Genomic DNA, 18,033 nt, shown 5'->3' on the forward strand with positions numbered 1-18,033 from the left:
ATCTGATTTAAACTATGGGTATCTGAACCATGTAATAAAAAAACCAAGATGTAATGCAGTTCGATTGTACTTACAAGATTGCAGTTTCTCTCCATGATAAAACCTTTATATTGTGAAACTTTGAACTGAATTCAAATTCACATTTTTTTTTTTCTCCCACACTTGTTTAATGAAAAGTTATTAAGCTAGGCATTTTACTCTGAAATAAAGCAAGATTAAAAGGAACACAATACTATTGCTGTTATCAAATAAGCTTCAGTATACACTTTCACAAAAAAGACAAACAAATATGAAAGTCATAAGTCATTTATTGAATGTATATGCAAGAATACCAATAAAAGGAAACTAATACTACAAACTACAATTTTGAAAATAAAGCCAATATAACAGGAACAAAATATACATAACATGAGAGGAATGTTTGATTTTTGACCCATAATGCATTCCTTATCTTTACAATTAACCTAAATGTCTGTTAGAACAAAACTGTATACCTTGGTCTAACTTCAGTGCTTTTTTAAAAAAGCAACAACACTCTAGAACACTTTTTCTTTTGCTTTGAGATATTTGAGATTCACACATTTGTTCAAGTACACAGATTCTGATTCAATAGCAGATCTACAGATCTTGTTATCTCTTAATATCTTGAGTAGCATGTACTTCTGAGCAAGTACTATCTGAAATTCTAAAACTGCTGATCCTTGAAATAAAATTTACCTCAGTTGTGGGTTTTTAATAACTTGAGATGAAAGTAAAATTCACCCCTACCCCCCTACCCCCAGGAACAAAGAGCTCTTATTAAAAGTATAGAAACTCAAGTCTATCTTTCTACTCTAAAGAACATTTCCTACTAACATTTCTGGTAAGGCAATAAATGCTCCAGAATAATCTTCAATATACGCTTGCAAAGATTACACTGTTTAATATCAATAACAAAAAACAAAACAAAAAAAGAAAAAAGAAAGAAAAAAGACGCTTCAAAATTTCAGGCTAAAATATGCATAAAAGACAGTAACGGCAGTATTTTTTGAAATGATGTAAATGTTATATACTTATCAAATAATGTCATGCTTATTAAAACTACAGTTAAAGACTTAAGAGATGTACAGTAAATACACTGCTGAGGTCCATTTTTCTAAATATTAATACCACAATGTAATTACTACCCAGAAGATGATGATGCTACTTGGGAACATAAGTACTGTACAATTTTTACATTGTAAGGCACTTTTACTCAGCATGTGACGAAAACATGATTAGAGAATCAAAACATTGGAGGTTTACAACCAAACATGATTTTTCATGTGAATTCAATTTACATTTGAATTTTTAATGCAAGATTGTTTAGCCAATCACACCACAGTGAGAAAAACAGGGAGTCAGCCACTTATCTAGCCAACCAAAAGGTAAAGTGCTATTCTGGTTGCTAGTGGCAGAAAAAGGGCTGAAGAAACCCATACAAAGTCATACATTTTACTACATAACAAATTTATCAACTGACAGCTATAGTATTTGAACTCCTTTATATAATTATTGACTGGCCATGATTACCCCTGGCACCTTCCATTTTTCCTAAAAAAAAAAAAAAATGATTACAGTAGTTGTTCAAAAATGAAGGAGCTCTGTTGTCCCATGGGTAAGTCTATGGCACACAATGTAAAAAATGATCTAGACACAGTGATTTAAGGATTTTAAAATAATGATTTTCAAGCTGTTGTAAGGAAAGAAAGTACAGATCCTTTGGGAGAAGTCACATAGCCTGGTAAACAAACAGCTAGATCTGTCCTTGCACTTCAAGTCATGAATTTTGAAAATCACATACACACAAAAACCCAATGGTATATTAAGAGCAAAAAGAGAAAACATACAGGGCAACCCACTACTAAAGCTAGTTTCCTTCTAAAAATAGTAAAAGATGGTTAAAATAAAAGCAAGCATTGAGTCCCTTGATTTAAGTAAATGTGTGAATACACACTTGACAAACATGACCTTAAGGGACTCACAGTTTTTAAAAAAAGCAGTCATTAAGCACAGTGTAATTTTCCACCTGTTACATTTTAAAAATGCTGCTCTATCAGATGTAGAATATCTCAATGTACAGTCAAGTTAACATGATTATTCCTTATTTAAAAATCTGCTTTATTGCGGTGGCTTAATAATTCAACTAGTCAAAATCCCTTCCCTTGGTATTGAGGTGCTATGGTAATATCAGGCAGACCACAACTAAAGTTATTTGGTTTTGCCATAAAGAAATGCATAAATGTGCTTCAGCAGGTAAGTGGAAGAAAATATCACTACCTAGAAATGCCAGTGTGAAAATCCTTTCTAAAAAGCTGGGTTCTTCGGCTTTCAAAACCAATTCTGACAATCGATAAAACACCACCAAGCCCTACAAGAAGAAAAGTAGGGCACAAAAGCCTTTTTTATAGATAACCAAAGCAATGACTGAAAACATTAAAATATTAAATAAAGTTTCTAAAATAGTGGTCACAAAAGTAAAAATAAATACTGTTTTATGCAAAGACTTTTTTACTCCTACAGCACGAGACCTCCTTACGTACTCTGCGCCAGTATGGGAAGTGTTCCACACAACAGGGCACTTGAGAGGAACACGTCTCGGACATGATGTCTGAAGTCCTTAGCAAGCGGTAACCCTTTCTTTACATCTTAAAAACATTTAATTTGCTGTTGCCAAATGTTAGTTTAAACTTGAAGGACTCAATCATTTTGCCAGAAGTCCTCTGTATAATATAGAAAGAAAGGAGGTGTGCTGTCAAGAGAATTTTGGCAAAAGCACTGGAGCTCATAGCTTATAATTAGCAGTTGCCTGAGTCCATGCTGGTCAGTGAGAACAACTTTAACAGGAACCAAATGAAAAGCTTTAGCGTACTTCTTGGAAGAGATTTTTAGCATGTGCTGTTAAAGCCAAGAGAAAAAGAAGGTTCTCTTCATTTCTAGCCTCCATTACTTGAGTGTGAAAAAAAATATCCACAAATTACCACGTGCTGCCACCAGTGGCATGTTTGCATTGTAAAGGAAAATTTGCTTATGCTTTCCTTTGAGTATGGATCCACTAAACAAACTTAAACACTCTAAACAGCAGAACTTTGTTCAGTCCAGAAATATAGCTTACTTTGTTTCATCTGCTTTAACTGTTGACACTATACACAGGGTTAATAGTGTTTCAATTGCTTCCCAGAAACTGCAAACTCTAGCTAAGTAATATCAACATGTCAAACTCAGCCTTCTAGTGAAGGCTCATAAAACAAACAAGACATTTTTAGGCAGTTCAATGAAGGATCTAAGAGTTGGGCAGTAAAAAGTTACAAACCCTTTTTGATTTTAGAAAACAGTGAAAAAAGAATAGTAGTTATGGATGTCTTATTCATTCCCAGTTTTCTAACTCTGTCCCATGAACCTGTTTAAAAGATGATAAAAAAATGTAAAATATGATGCTGGAGGGGAACACAATCAATATAATGTTATTGAGGAGTGTGATTATCTTATTGATTTGACATTACAACTACACTTATTGATAAAGCAGATAGCTTGTTTTTACGGTTACAAAATCAGCTAGTTAAAAAAAAAAACAACTACTATGCAAGCCTACAAAATCCTCAGCATTTTAGTAACATGCTCTTAACTAAACATAATAGGATTTAAAAAAATCTTACTGCATACCATTACTTCAACATGTATATATCAGTGTGTATTGTATCCTCACAACAGATCCCATATAATTAACTTTCATACCTAGTTTCCATTAAGTTGCTGCTGAGTTAGTTGTTGCTGATCAATTTCTACTTTTCCTCGGCTTTTACTTTCTCGTTCCTCATCTTCTTCATCTCTCTCATCATTTCCGCTATGATTTTTACAGTATAGTCTGTAACGATGAAAGGCAAAAATCTCAAAATGCTTTGTCACTGTTGAACATTCCTACCAACATTAGTGGGTAAGGCTAGTGCCCATTTAAAACATGGGTTTCCTCATCCACACTTTAAAAAATACTCCCCAATTAGTTACAGACCCATTTTTATCTAAAAGATAGGAAAACAGGCTACTATTGAGATAATAAAAGTTCATCTGAAACAAAATCTCTGGTTTAAGATGACAGTTATCATAAAGCAATTACTCATTTTGCCCAATGAGATTAAAAGCAAAGTTTTGGCCAACTTAAAAATACCAACCTTCAGGTATACTGATGAAATAATCAAATTCTATAAATTTGTTTCATATATTTAATTTAAAATCACATTTCAGGAAATATATATTCTATCTATACTGCTGCCTTCTGCTCACATTTGATGAAACAATTTTACTCAAACTCTTCAAATGTCTTTTCATTATCAGCATCCTAGCCTTCACTGGAATACCTACATGAGTCATCTAACAGTTTTCCGGCACTGCATTTGGCTATGTCTCTTTTAATTTAGACTGGTCCTTCCAACTTCTTGTTTTTACATGACACTGACTTTTTAGGATGAGATCAGACCAGACAGTCTGTCAACTGTAGCACATTCTGGACTTGTCTAATTGTGGTACTGTTTTATTTGGTTCTCTCTCGCCCTGTATTTCCTATACACTGGGTATAAGGTCTAAGGGCTTGGTCAGCTTCAGGTTCAGCTTTTCTTTTTCAGTCAAGATATTCTGTAGGTAATCCTGCATACTTCAGGAGGCATCTAATTTCAAAATATCCTGCTACTGGGTAACACTATGTTTGATCATTTGGTTAAAGTAGTGGTGATGGCCAGATTTCTCCATTGTAAAGGTAGGTTTTCCCCTTTAAATCTGGCAAGTTATCTCTGGAGTGACACTTTGATTATCATGCTTGACTCTAACCTTTTATTTGGGTATACAGACTGTATATTTAAAGTTCATTAAGTTTTTAATAAAAATCATAATATAGGTGATTTGGACAATCAAACAAGGGCAGGCTGATTTGAGCCATTTTTTCTTTTTGTATTATACTTTAAGTTCTAGGGTACATATGCACAACGTGCAGGTTTGTTACATATGTATACATGTGCCATGTTGGTGTGCTGCACCTGTTAACTTGTCATTTACATTAGGTATATCTCCTAATGCTATCCCTCCCCCCTCCCCCAACCCCAAGACAGGCCCGGGTGTGTGATGTTCCCCACCCTGTGTCCAAGTGTTCTCATTGTTCAATTCCCACCTATGAGTGGGAGGCGATTCCTCAGTTTTATGTCTATTATACATAAGACAACAATGGAAGAATGCTTAGAACATGTTCACTGGATGCCCTCTTGTGGTCAGCAATAGATAAAAGAAATCATCTAGGAATTTACATGTCTAGTTTAGATTATCTAAACTAAGTCTAATATTTGAGTAGAATAAAAGGCAAAGGTGGGGTTCAGGACACAGTGGACAACAATAACAACTGACTTTAGTTTTGTTCATTATTTTTCTTTTTAGTCTTAAAACATTTTCAATAACTTTCAAAGAGCTAGGGAGAATTTGTACACTTCAAATACTACACATTGGGAACTACCTCTTTTTACATTTTTAAATCATGAGTTTAAATATCAAGAGTGAGATTCCTACACAATAGCACCTACGAAGAATCTTCCCATAAAATATAACCTGAATCTAATTAAACTTCTGAACCAACTTCTAGTTTACAAGAAACGGGAGAGAGGGATAGAGACACAAGTAAAATGACATCATGAAATGGCAAAGAGACAAATCTAGAATGTGGGACTTAGGACAATTTATCGAGGCTCTTCAATAAGTAAGGGGACAAGTATGTCCGTATTTAGACTTAAGAGACATATCAAATGCAATGGATGGACCTTGCATGTATCCAGATTTGAACAAATTAAGTCTAAAATGAGTTTTTTTTATACAACTGGGCAAATGTGAAAATGGATTGGGTATAAGATGATACTAAGAAATAATTGTTAATTTTACAAAGTGTGATAATGGAATAATAATTATATAATGACAAGAGATCTGGAATTTTGCTTTAATATATATACTTCAGGAAAATAAACAATATACTCCAGGAAAATAAACAATTAGATAAAGCAACTGTGGCAGCAACTTGGTAACTGCTGATATGAGGACTTGTTATACTATTCTGTTTTTGTTTACATTTGAAAATCATCTTTTTAATGGAAAGTTTCCTCCAAAAGGGCAAGTGCTTTGTTGTTGGAGCAACTTTTAATCATTTTATGGGATTAGTTTTTACTTGCAGAATATTTCCCATAGGCCCTTATATGGCCTTCACTAGTCTAGGTGCCAAGGTCACAGGTGTCAACTGGTCAAACAAGGTCCCTGCTGTCACAGAACTCCTTTTTTTTTTTTTTTTCTTGAGACGGAGTCTCGTTCTTTCGCCCAGGCTGGAATACAGTGGCACCATCTGGGCTCACTGCAAGCTCCGCCTCCCGGTTCACACCATTCTCCTGTCTCAGCCTCCTGAGTAGCTGGGACTACAGGCACCCACCACCACGCCTGGCTAACTTTTTGTATTTTTAGTAGAGATGGGGTTTCACCGTGTTAGCCAGGATGGTCTCGATCTCCTGACCTCAAGATCCACCCGCCTTGGCCTCCCAAAGTGCTGGGATTACAGGCATGAGCCACCGCGCCCGGCCAGAACTCCATTTTTTATAGTGGGAGGCTGACATTTTAAAAGAATCCATATTTAAATGGTTAAAAATACAATAAATACAATAAAACAGGATAAACATAAATAACAATTATTATGTACCTCTCCCTCGTCTTTTGAATAGGAATATAGTCAGGACCCAGAAAGGGCTGGTAAGGAAGAAAAGCCATAGTTAGGAGACAGGGAAGCCATTTCTTTTTTTTCTTTTCTTTTTTTTTTTTTTTGAGACAGAGTCTCGCTCTGTCGCCCCAGGCTGGAGTTCAGTGGCACGATCTCTGTTCACTGCAAGCTCTGCCTGCCTCAGCCTCCTGAGTAGCTGGGGACTACAGGGGCCCACCACCGCACCTGGCAAATTTTTTGAAGTTTTAGTAGAGACAGGGTTTCACCATGTTAGCCAGGATGGTCTCGATCTCCTGACCTCGTGATCCGCCTGCCTTGGCCCCCCAGAGTGCTGGGATTACAGGCGTGAGCCACTGCACCCGGCCAGGGAAGCCATTTCATTCAGAAATACTCCTCCCTGCATTTCCTCCTATTTGTTCCTTCTTCTCTTGCCAAACTACCCAACTATATGGGTTCTCATTTGAACTCAATGGTCTCTATCTGGAATCCACATTACAAGTGGATTGCAGAAACAAATCTCAACAGGAAAAAAGTAAAAGAGCAATTCAAATCATTATGGATCCAAGTACAAATATTTTTGTTTTGAGAGGGTCACTGAAATATGGTTGTCTAATAGCTAAAAAGCAAAAACAACCTAGATGTCTGAAAAAGGAACCAACAGAATAAACTGATATACCTATATAATGGAATACCATGCAATCATTGAAATAGATGTAGCCTGGGCACAATGGCTCATGCTGTAATCCCAGCATTTTGGGAGGCTGGGGTGGGTGGATCGCTTGAGCCCAGGAGTTTGAGACCAGACTGGGCAACATGGTGAAATCTCGTCTGTACAAAAAAAATCAGCCGGGTATAATGGGGTGCCCCTGAGGTCCCAGCTACTTGGGAGGCTGAGGTGAGAGGACCACCTGAGCCTGGGAGGTTGAGGCTGCAATGGGTTGTAATCGCACCATTGCACTCCAGCCTAGGTGACAGAGTGAGACTGTCTCAAAAAAAAAAAAAAAAAAAACAAAACAAAACCCAAAAACCAAAAAGAAACAAGATGTAAAATTGATTAATGTCACACAAAAATGTCTCAGATAAGTGGAAAAGAGATTATAAAATGGCATAGATAAGAAAATCTTTTTTTTTTTTTTTTTAAGAAAGCAAAGGAATAAAAGGATGGCTGCCCCATAGGCAGAGCAGCAGAAAATCTTGTTTTTATAAATACACGCACATAATTACATAAACGTCTAAGAGAAAACATTCCAAAAGATTTAAAATTATTACCTCTGCGTGGTAGACTTAAAGTTGACATTAAGTATTTTTTCTCATCTATATTTCCATTTTTCTTCCAAAATGAAAATGGAAATATTTTCCATTTAAAACTATTATAATAAAAGCATCTAAAAGTTACATTTTAAATATAATAGTTCTCCATATAATCTGATTTTGGATATTTAAAATCAGCCTGTTATTTTAAAATGTTAATGGCTACTTTAATAATAATATACTGCTCATGAAGATATTCAAACACCACAGAATCCTATCATGGAGAATATAAACTTGCCTCTTCTCCTCCATCCCTATGTAACTAATGAGAAGTAATATAACCATTAAGCTTGTTGAATACGTTTCTAGAGATTTTTCTACGTACACAAAAACATACACACACATACGTGGAAGGAGACCTTAAGGAGGGGTGAGCAGAAGGATGGTGATGTAGGTCTTTGACAACACTGAAAAATTGCCTACCACATCTGGATTGCTTTTCTCTGCATGTCTTTTAAGTGAGAAAGCAACCCTCTCTCTTGTTAAGCTGCTATTTTTTTTTTCTGTTATATAAGGTAAACACAACCATTACAAGTGAAAATTATATCACATTTAGCCTTTCAAATAAAACTGTCAAAAAATTTGGATTTGATCAAAATTATACCAAATTTATACATTTGGTGAGAATAGGTGTCTTTCGAAGCTGAGTTTTCTATCAAGGAACATAATATATTTCACCACTCATTTCAGTCCTTTGTAAAATGTAATTTTTGGCCAGGTATGGTGGCTCACAGCTGTAATCCCAGCACTTTGGGAGGCGCAGGTGGGTGGATCACTTGTGTCCAGGAGTTTGAGACCAGCCTGGACAACATGGTGAAACCTTGTCTCTACAAAAAAATAGCAAAAATTAGCCAGGCATGGTCACGTGTGCCTGCAGTCCCAGCTACTCGGGAGGCTGAGGTGGGAGGATCACCTGAGCCCAGGAGGTCGAGGCTGCAGTGAGCCATGATCATGTAGTGGCACTTCAGCCTGGGTAACAGAGTGAGACCCTGTCTCCCCACCCACGCCCCAAAACAAAGCTTTGTGTGTGTGCTTTTTTTAAATGGAAAAAATTCATCTTTAGTGTATGTGTGTTTGGCGGAGTATGGCAGACGATTTTCGTTTACATTTTCTAACTAGTTATTACTGGAATTGTTTTTCAAAAGTCATCTCATATTCAGCAATCTTACTGAGCTCTTACTAATTTTAATAAATTCAAAGTTGATTCCTTTGAATTTTCTTGGTAGATAATGATATAAATAACAAATACTGATCATTTTATTACACACTTTTATTTACTTTTATTTTTATTTGAGATGGAGTTTCGCTCTGTTGCCCAGGCTGGAGTGCAGTGGGGCAATCTCGAGGCCGGTCTCAAACTCCTGACCTCGTGATCTGCCAGACTCAGCCTCCCAAAGTGTTGGGATTACAGGCGTGAGCCACTGCGCCCGGCCTTATTTTTTAAGTTGAGACAGGGTCTCACTATGTTGCCCAGGCTGGTCTCTACTTCCAGGGCTCAAGTGATTCTCCAGTGTGGGCCTCCTGTGTAGCTGGGGCTACAGGCGTGTGCCACTTTGCGTGGCTAATTTTTAAACGTTGTGTAGAGATGGGTCTTACTATGTTGCCCAGGTTGGTCTCGAATTCCTGGCCTCAAGCAATCCTCTTGCTTTGGCCTCCCCAAGTGTGGGATTTTAGACGTGAGCCACTGCACTGGGCCTCTTTCTTTTGGTCTTGCATCAGCTTAACCCTCTAGAAGAATGTTAAAAGTCATGCTAGTAGTTGGCATCCTTGTCTTCTTCCTAATCTGAATTAAAGTATAGTCTAATGGTTTTCAATTAGAGATGAACATAAGAATCACCTGGGGAGTCATAAAAGTGCATGGTTTGGGCCCCAATCCAGACCTACTAAATTTGAATCTCTACGGGTAGGGCTCAGGCATGAACATTTTAAAAGAGGGTCTTATCCACCTCACAGTGATTCTGAGGCTCACTCCTGGTTAAGAACCATTGCTCCTTTACCTTAACAACAAATAAGCTATTTGCTGTTGTTTTTCTCATAAACACCTATTAAGATTCCTAGCTTACCAAGAGCACTTGTTACTTTAAAATTCAGAAACTGATGTTGAATGTTATCAAATGTCTTTTCACTATCTATAAGGAAGGTGATAAGATTTTTATTTACTCTACTAACACATTATATTAATATATTTCCTAATTTTGAAGTCTTTTTTCTTTCTGTTTTTAAAATTATATAGAGATGAGAGTCTCGCTTTGTTGCCTGCACTGATCTGGAACTCCTGGCCTCAAGCAATCCTCCCACCTAAGCCTCCCAAAGTGTTGAGATTGTAAGTGTGAACCACTGTGCCCAGCCTGAACAGTCTTTCAATTCTTAGAATACAGAACTGGATTTGATTTACTAATATTTTATTTAGAATTTTTGTATATTTATAAAAGTGAGATTGTGGCTGGGCATTGCTCATGCCTGTAATCCTAGCACTTTGGGAGACTGAGGCAGGGAGATCACTTGAGCCCAGGAGTTTGAGACCAGTCTGGGCAACATAACAAGACCCCTCCTCAAAAAAAAAAAAAATTAAAAAAATTAGCTGGGCTATAGTCCCAGCTACTTGGGAGGCTGAGGTGGGAGGATCACGTGAGGCCAGGAGGTCAAGGCTGTAGTGAGTCATGATCGCACTACTGCACTCCGGCCTGGACAACAGAGTCAGATCCTGTCTCAAAGCAAAAAAAGGGAGACTGGTCTACAGTTTGTTTGTTTGTCTTTTAACGTATCTTTGTTAGGTTTGGTACCACAGTTACGTAAGCTTTACAGAATGAACCAGTAAGTTTTCCATCTCTTGCTATGTGCTGGATCTCTTAAATAACATTGGGATTATTTGTTCCTTAAAGGCTTTATAGAACTCACTTGAAAACATTTGTGCCTTGATTATTAAACAGAATTTGGCAAATTTTATTATATAGCATAGCGCCTTATGTAGGCACCCAAATGACTTGGTGACTGCTTGTGCACATTGTCTTTTACACAGAATACTAGACCCGGAAGTTATTGGTTTATTGCATTCTAGGCATGTAAGAGTAAGGAAGTGCTTTACAACTCTGGACAGCAAATAAAAACTTCAGGAGTACCTGCCAACTTATACTTGATTAAACAAATGGAACCATTACATTAACACCACCTAGCCCAAGGCAGCACGGGTAAGTGGAAGACCCATAAAAGAGAGGCTGACCCCCAATCCCAAATCTTCAAACTTTATTTTTTCACCATCTTCTCAAGAGAACCTTTTGCCTTCTATCTATCACATCCTATTCTAAGCTACCAATAATTCTCACCTGGACCACCAGCACTAGCCTCCTAACACATCTTCCCATTTCCACCTCTGCTTGTGTCTCACCCAGGGCTCTTGCATATGTTGTTCTCTCTGCCCAGAATACCTCTCCCAACCAAGGCTCACTTTTGTCCTTAATATCTCAGCTTAAAGCTGAGCACTATTTCCTTCAGAAAATTCTTAAAGACTCCCCACTACAGACTAGGTTACCTCTTCCTTCTTACATGCTCTCATAACACTTTGTAACTTCTCTGGAACACTTATGCTGCTATGTTGTAATTGCATATTTGTCTGGCCACTTAAATAATAGGTCTCTCCCAATAGACTGTAAGCTTCTTGTTGCCCAGGCTGTAGTGCAATGGCACAATCTCGGCTCACTGCAACCTCTCCCTCCTGGGTTCAAGCGATTCTCCTGCCTCAGCCTCCCGAGTAGCTGGGATTACAGGTGCCTGCCACCACACCTGGGTAATTTTTGTATTTTAGTAGAGACGGGGTTTCACCATGTTGGTCAGGCTGGTCTCAAACTCCTGACGTCAGGTGATCCACCTGCCTTGGCCTCCCAGTGCTGGGATTACAGATGTGAGCCACCGCACCCGGCCCAGTGTATGTAGTTTTGATCACTGTTATATGCCCAGCTTCAAGCACAATGGCTGGCACACAGGAAGCATAACTAATATTGGATGGATGAATGCTAATCCAGGGATATGTAGTCAGAGGAAAATGCCAATTGTAGTACTCATTCCTTACACAATGTGCTCAGTATTCTATTCTGTACTTAACTAAATACCACCTAAGAATAGAGATTGAGTGAACTAATGTCATCTATTTTACTTACTAACATGTTTAGGGAAATAGACAATTGTTGTTTTCTTACTTGTAAATTCCTCGTGACATATTTTCAATGTATTTAGCTTTGTCTTGTACTCCACAGTGGTAATGGTAAGTCTTAACACAGGCTTTTATTTCACATCCAATAGTAGCACCAGGCTGACTGCAAAGTGTACATTTCTGTATAAGGAAAGAGAAATAATCATAAGCAGTATTTCAAGAAAACAGCAGCCATTTTCTATTGAAAAAGAATACACTGAAATTATCACATAGCATATAATTGAAATAACACTGCAACTTAAACCATACTTCGATAAGCCCTCTAATATTGACATCCCCTGATGTTTCTATTATTTAACATTTATAAACTGCCGGCTTGTTAGAAAAACTACTGACCATCCCAGGTCTGACATCTAAATGTAGATAAGACTCTCCTTAATACTGCCAAATACACAAAAAGAATGATGTTGTATATTTTAGTGGTTGGTTTCTTTTCCTCCCTAAGATCAGATCCTTTCCTATTATGATTAGGGGAAAGAATAAGAAACCAGAAAAGCAGTTCCCCCACAGAGGAACCACTACCAGTAGACAAAAGTGCAGAGGGAGACTAAAGGGGCTGAAATCTTTTCAAGACTTCTCAGTTTGGCCTAGATAAGCCTTGCCTGAAGAACGTTCGGAGATTAAAAGGTAACTGTTGAAAAAGGGGTTTCAAGTCAAATAAGTTTGAGAAAGGATAGGTTAAGCAGATCACTTTATTGCAGGACTTCTCACAGCCTTTTCTCCAAGGATGGGGGCACAGAGCAAACAGTTTTCAAGTTTATTGAAATCTAGATGCCCTTTTATCTCTGGAGGGGTGGGGGAACATCTTGATGAACTAACTTCCTTTGGAGCACACTTGGAAATGCTAGGTTAGTGTTTACCCCAACCCTCAATGGTGCAGAGGTAAACAATAAGTTGGCAAGATAATTGAATTGCTACCTTAGTCACCTATTTGGACTTTAGCTGTATTATACAACACTGCTCTGAATAATACGATAAAGTGGTTTTTCCTTTTTTCAGTACCACAGGCTCTGTGATGAAAGTTTCCTTTTCAGCTGGGTGCTCACGCCTGTAATCCCAGCACTTTGGGAAGCCGAGGCAGGTGGATTGCATGAGGTCAGGAGTTCATGAGAAGCCTGGCCAATATAATGAAACCCTGTCTCTACTAAAAATACAAAAATTATCCAGGTGTGGTGGTGCATGTCTGTAATCCCAGCTACTTGGGAAGCTGAGGCACGGGAATCACCTGAACCCAGGAGGCAGAGGTTACAGTGAGCCAAGATTGTACCACCGCACCCCAGCCTGGGCGACAGAGTGAGACTCTGTCTCAAAGAAACAACAAAAAAGGCCTATATGAAACAAGTGCCACAAATTTTGGTAATTGATGAAGCAAGATGACGGATAGATACGTGTTACTAGGCTTTCCAATTGTGGTATGTTTGAAAATTTCCCAACAAAAAATTTAAAAATTAATTTCTAGAGACAACTGACATATTATAGCATTCATAAGCTATAAAGGAGTAAGTGATCAATAAAGATGCCAATATTTCTTAGAGCTACTTGTTGGTAATTCAGTATGTTTAACAACATGAGACTAAGGTGTAGTTTATATTATTTTATTTAAAAAAACTTTTAACGCCATGACAAACATTTTAAGAGGCAGTCCTGTGTTTGTGTACTTTAAAAAGCCCTGAAAAAAATTTCCTTTAAGCAAGCTTACACAATGTAACATTTTAAACTTAATAAAGTTTGTCACATTCATATCTTCATTTATTTTATTGTTAAAGGCTTGCAAATGCCTTGAAATGTATATAAATCTTCTCAGTATAATCCTCTTAAGTAATGAAGTTACATAGAAAGAGAAATAAGTTTCAGTAACATTAACATCCTTTATTATATTACAAATAAGTCAATATACTTTGCTTTAACATATGAACTACTTTATATTAAATTTTCTGATGACTGGATAAATTTGGGATGTACTCTAAATTTAAAGCAGCAAGTCAAGTGTAATGTTGCATAACAAATATAAAAACTACAGACCATTCTTTTTCCTCGCTTAATCTCCTGAAGTACAGTTTTAATATCAAAATCTCCAAATTCTGCTCTTGATGTTGTTGTGAGCTGGACTGTGCCAGAAGAAAACAACTAGAGAAGAAAAATGCAGGAACATTAACATTCAGAATCCTTATGAGAAAAACATTAAATGTGATAACAAATGTGTTATATTTAATTTCCGAAGAAAGACAATCTTTCCTTAATAATCAAGTATCTGCTCAAATATTTTTAATATATTTACATGTCTGATTAAAATACAGCCAAAATGATGGACATTGAAATAAAAATGAGGACTGCCAGTGTGAAACCAAGATTAAATCGCTTCAAGCAATGAAAATTTCAACTATGTCACTCTATTTTCAACTATTTTACATTTCCACAAAGTTTTAAAAAGCAGTTTAAATTGGCAAATTTCAACCATAGATGCAGATCAGAATCACTTGGGGGATTTTGTTTTTCAAACTAGACATACATGAGATCTATTCCACAGGGTTCCCAGATGCACATATTTTGGAAAAAGCTCACCAGGTAAATATGATATGTACTCTGGTTAAGAACCTGTGACATAAATAATGTAATTTTAAAAACCTTATCAATGGGATGAGTCATTCAATACACTCTAAGTCAAAGATATTTATGTGTACTGTAAGTCAGGCATGGATCTAAGGATATCAAGATAAAAACTTATTCTTATCTTCAAGGAATTTAAGAGTCTGTTAGGGAAGATAAGTTCATAAATGAATAACTGTAATACAGTGTGTTAAGTACGACAGAGATAATTATTAGGTTATAGTAAAAGTCTAAAATATATTTCATGACATGCTTATAAATTTTTACAGTTATGAAATAATTAATTACAGATTATCCTAACTACAGTAACTATAATTAGAATTACTTCAAATCCCACTAAAACATAAAGGCTATAATTTAACAAAATCTAAATTTTATTAAGATTTGGGATTACAAGATATACTATTCATAACTCTAAAATACTAAAGCTTGTAGGGGAAGTTTTTTGGTTACTAGCTAAATGATTTTTTAAAAATCATTTGGGCTTTTAGATCACAGGGGAAACAAAGGAAAACAAACAAACAAACAAAAAAACAAAATTGGGCTTAAAAGAACCATGTTTACCATGCACTTATAATGGGCAGCTGCCTTCTTGGCATTAAATATATGCAGTTTTCCTCGTGCTTCATTTTCTTCCTCCCCTACATGGCAAAATCCACATTTAGGCCTGGTATCACTAGGGCTGCTTCTGTGTGGAGACCTATCTCTCTGCAAATGTAAAAGAAAAAAAGAACTTAAAAAAAAAAATCATGAAAATATGCTATCAGTATTTCAAGCTTATTTAACATTTCAAATGATGAACTTCACCTACAGATAGTTTAAATGAAATATTCATGGTGCAACAAAAAGTAAGAATCCAACAGTTTTTTTTACTTACATAGGAACTACTTTCCATTTCGTCTGTTCCATGGGAGGATGTGGACCTGGTATCTTCTGACAGTCCTTTAAAATTAGTTTTTCTTGGCCTTCCTTTGCGACTTTTCTTTTTACTTTTAGGTGATGAGGGCTCCAGTTCATGTTCATTAAAACTTTCCTCTAAATCAGCTGCTTAAAAATGAACAAAAACCTTTTATGGACCAATCTCAAAATAAGTATTAGTTCATGGGTCTTTAGGACATATGTTTCTCCTTAGAATGAAACTGTCTCCAGAAATGAGGAGAAATGGTCTGTGGTATGCTCAATATAGCAACCCAATGTTTCAAATAAATGCAATAAAAATCAAATACAAATAGTTTAGTAAATTAATTTTTAGAGTTTGCTTTTGCATTTTTTTTATCACAGGTTTCAAAGAATTTGTGAAAGTAGAACACTTACCTAGAAAATACACTTATTGTAACTTGGAAAACTAAATGAAAATAAAGTAGATATATTTGTGCTATCCAATGTGGTAGCCACTAGCAACATGTGGCTTAAAAAAAATTAAGTCAGTTATAATTAAATACAATTAAAACTTCAGTCTCATAGTCACACTGACTGCACTGTAAGAGCTTATTAGCTACATGCGGCTAGTTGCAACTGTATTAGACAGCACATATACAGTGTCACTGTCACAAAAAGGTTCTATTGGATAACATTGGTCTAGATTACTCTTCAAACTATCATGAAAACTGAATGAATAAATTCAACAAGGAAGTCATTTACAATTGAACTAATGGATCAAATAATTAAACAAATATTAAGTACAAAAAGAATTTCTAATACAAGCAGTAAAAGAAGTATGTTGCTAGTTAGTTGCATATGCTTTAATGAATTAAGCAAAACTTACGCAGAAATTTGAGAACTGCATTTCTCAGTAATCTGAAAAGAATTTCTACCATAATGAAAGGTGTTTCATCAGTAGTTTACTATAAATATTTTATTTATTGAGGGCCTCTGTATAAGATAATGTATTGGCCGGGCGCGGTGGCTCAAGCCTGTAATCCCAGCACTTTGGGAGGCCAAGACGGGCGGATCACGAGGTCAGGAGATCGAGACCATCCTGGCTAACACGGTGAAACCCCGTCTCTACTAAAAAAAATACAAAAAACTAGCCGGGCGAGGTGGTGGGCGCCTGTAGTCCCAGCTACTCCGGAGGCTGAGGCAGGAGAATGGCGTAAACCCGGGAGGCGGAGCTTGTAGTGAGCTGAGATCCGGCCACTGCACTCTAGCCCGGGCGACAGAGCAAGACTCCGTCTCAAAAAAAAAAAGAAAAAAAGATAATGTATTAATATTTAGTGTTTAAAAGGGTAATAAAAAGCAAATATTCACTTGCCATAAGGTCAAACTATGGAAAGTTTTAGGTACAGCTCTAATATCTTCACCATTTTTTCCTTTACCATGTTATTGATTATAATTCTAGAGACTAATTTCTCAATGAGAAACCATATCAACTCGTATGCTCAGATGTTAATATCTTTCCTCCTACTTTGAAGGTTGTTTATTAGAAACGAAAGCACATTTATTGTAACAAAAGGGCAATTCAGTTGGTATACCTGAATATATATAAACTAAGGGAACTACAAGTATTAGGTTGTTTGCAAAACAGTTAATAACAATATACATGAGTGCAACTTCACAGAGCTGTGGTAGGACCTGAGGGAGTTAAGGGGAAAAGGTAAAAGTTATTGGATAGTGTTTTATAGGCAACAACATAAATTCGTGTGAATAACTTCCTGTGAAGACAGAGAAGTCAATTAAAGATGTTTCCTCTCCTTAACACAATAGCAAATTTCATGTCAGAATATACTACTTAATTTAAATATTCAAATTGACAATCTTTAATACACGGAATTTCACTAAAAGCTGTTAGAATTACTTGCCCTTGGCTGGGCACGGTGGCTCACACCTGTAATCCCAGCACTTTGGGAGACTGAGGCGGACAGATCACGAGGTCAGGAGTTCAAGACCAGCCTGGCCAATATGGTGAAACCCCATCTCTACTAAAAATACAAAAAATTAGCTAGGCGTGGTGGTGCGCACCTGTAGTCCCAGCTAATTGGGAGGCTAAGGCAGAAGAATCACTTGAACCCGGGAGGCAGAGGTTGCACTGAGCCAACCTTGTGCCACTGTACTCCAGCCTGGGTGACAAAGCAAGATTCCATCTCAAAAAAGAATTACTTGCACTTGCCAAATATTAAAATTTCTCAAAATGAAAAATCGTAACCGTTTCAATCATTCTAGG

The 18,033-nt window shown here is 36.8% G+C and overlaps 1 protein-coding gene across 3 annotated transcripts in view; it reads right to left on the minus strand.

Moving 5' to 3' along the window:
* Window positions 1–290: 290 nt before the first annotated feature.
* The window catches only part of PHF6 (PHD finger protein 6), a 55,277-nt gene continuing 37,534 nt past the window's right edge, over window positions 291–18,033 (minus strand). Inside the window, exons 6-11 of one of the 3 annotated variants that reach the window (XM_023198838.2) lie at window positions 15,751–15,917; window positions 15,438–15,581; window positions 14,289–14,393; window positions 12,253–12,386; window positions 3,754–3,883; window positions 291–3,418 (exon numbers count right to left, since the gene is read on the minus strand). In XM_023198838.2, the coding sequence (XP_023054606.1) occupies window positions 3,754–3,883; window positions 12,253–12,386; window positions 14,289–14,393; window positions 15,438–15,581; window positions 15,751–15,917 (680 nt within the window). In that variant the 3' untranslated portion in view covers window positions 291–3,418. Of the gene's footprint in view, window positions 3,419–3,753; window positions 3,884–12,252; window positions 12,387–14,288; window positions 14,394–15,437; window positions 15,582–15,750; window positions 15,921–18,033 lie in introns of all 3 variants that reach the window. The other 2 variants (XM_023198837.1, XM_023198836.1) reach the window with 2 other exon arrangements.

The sequence above is a fragment of the Piliocolobus tephrosceles genome, chromosome 12, assembly GCF_002776525.5.
Source record: "Piliocolobus tephrosceles isolate RC106 chromosome 12, ASM277652v3, whole genome shotgun sequence".
Classification (NCBI taxonomy): domain Eukaryota; kingdom Metazoa; phylum Chordata; class Mammalia; order Primates; family Cercopithecidae; genus Piliocolobus; species Piliocolobus tephrosceles.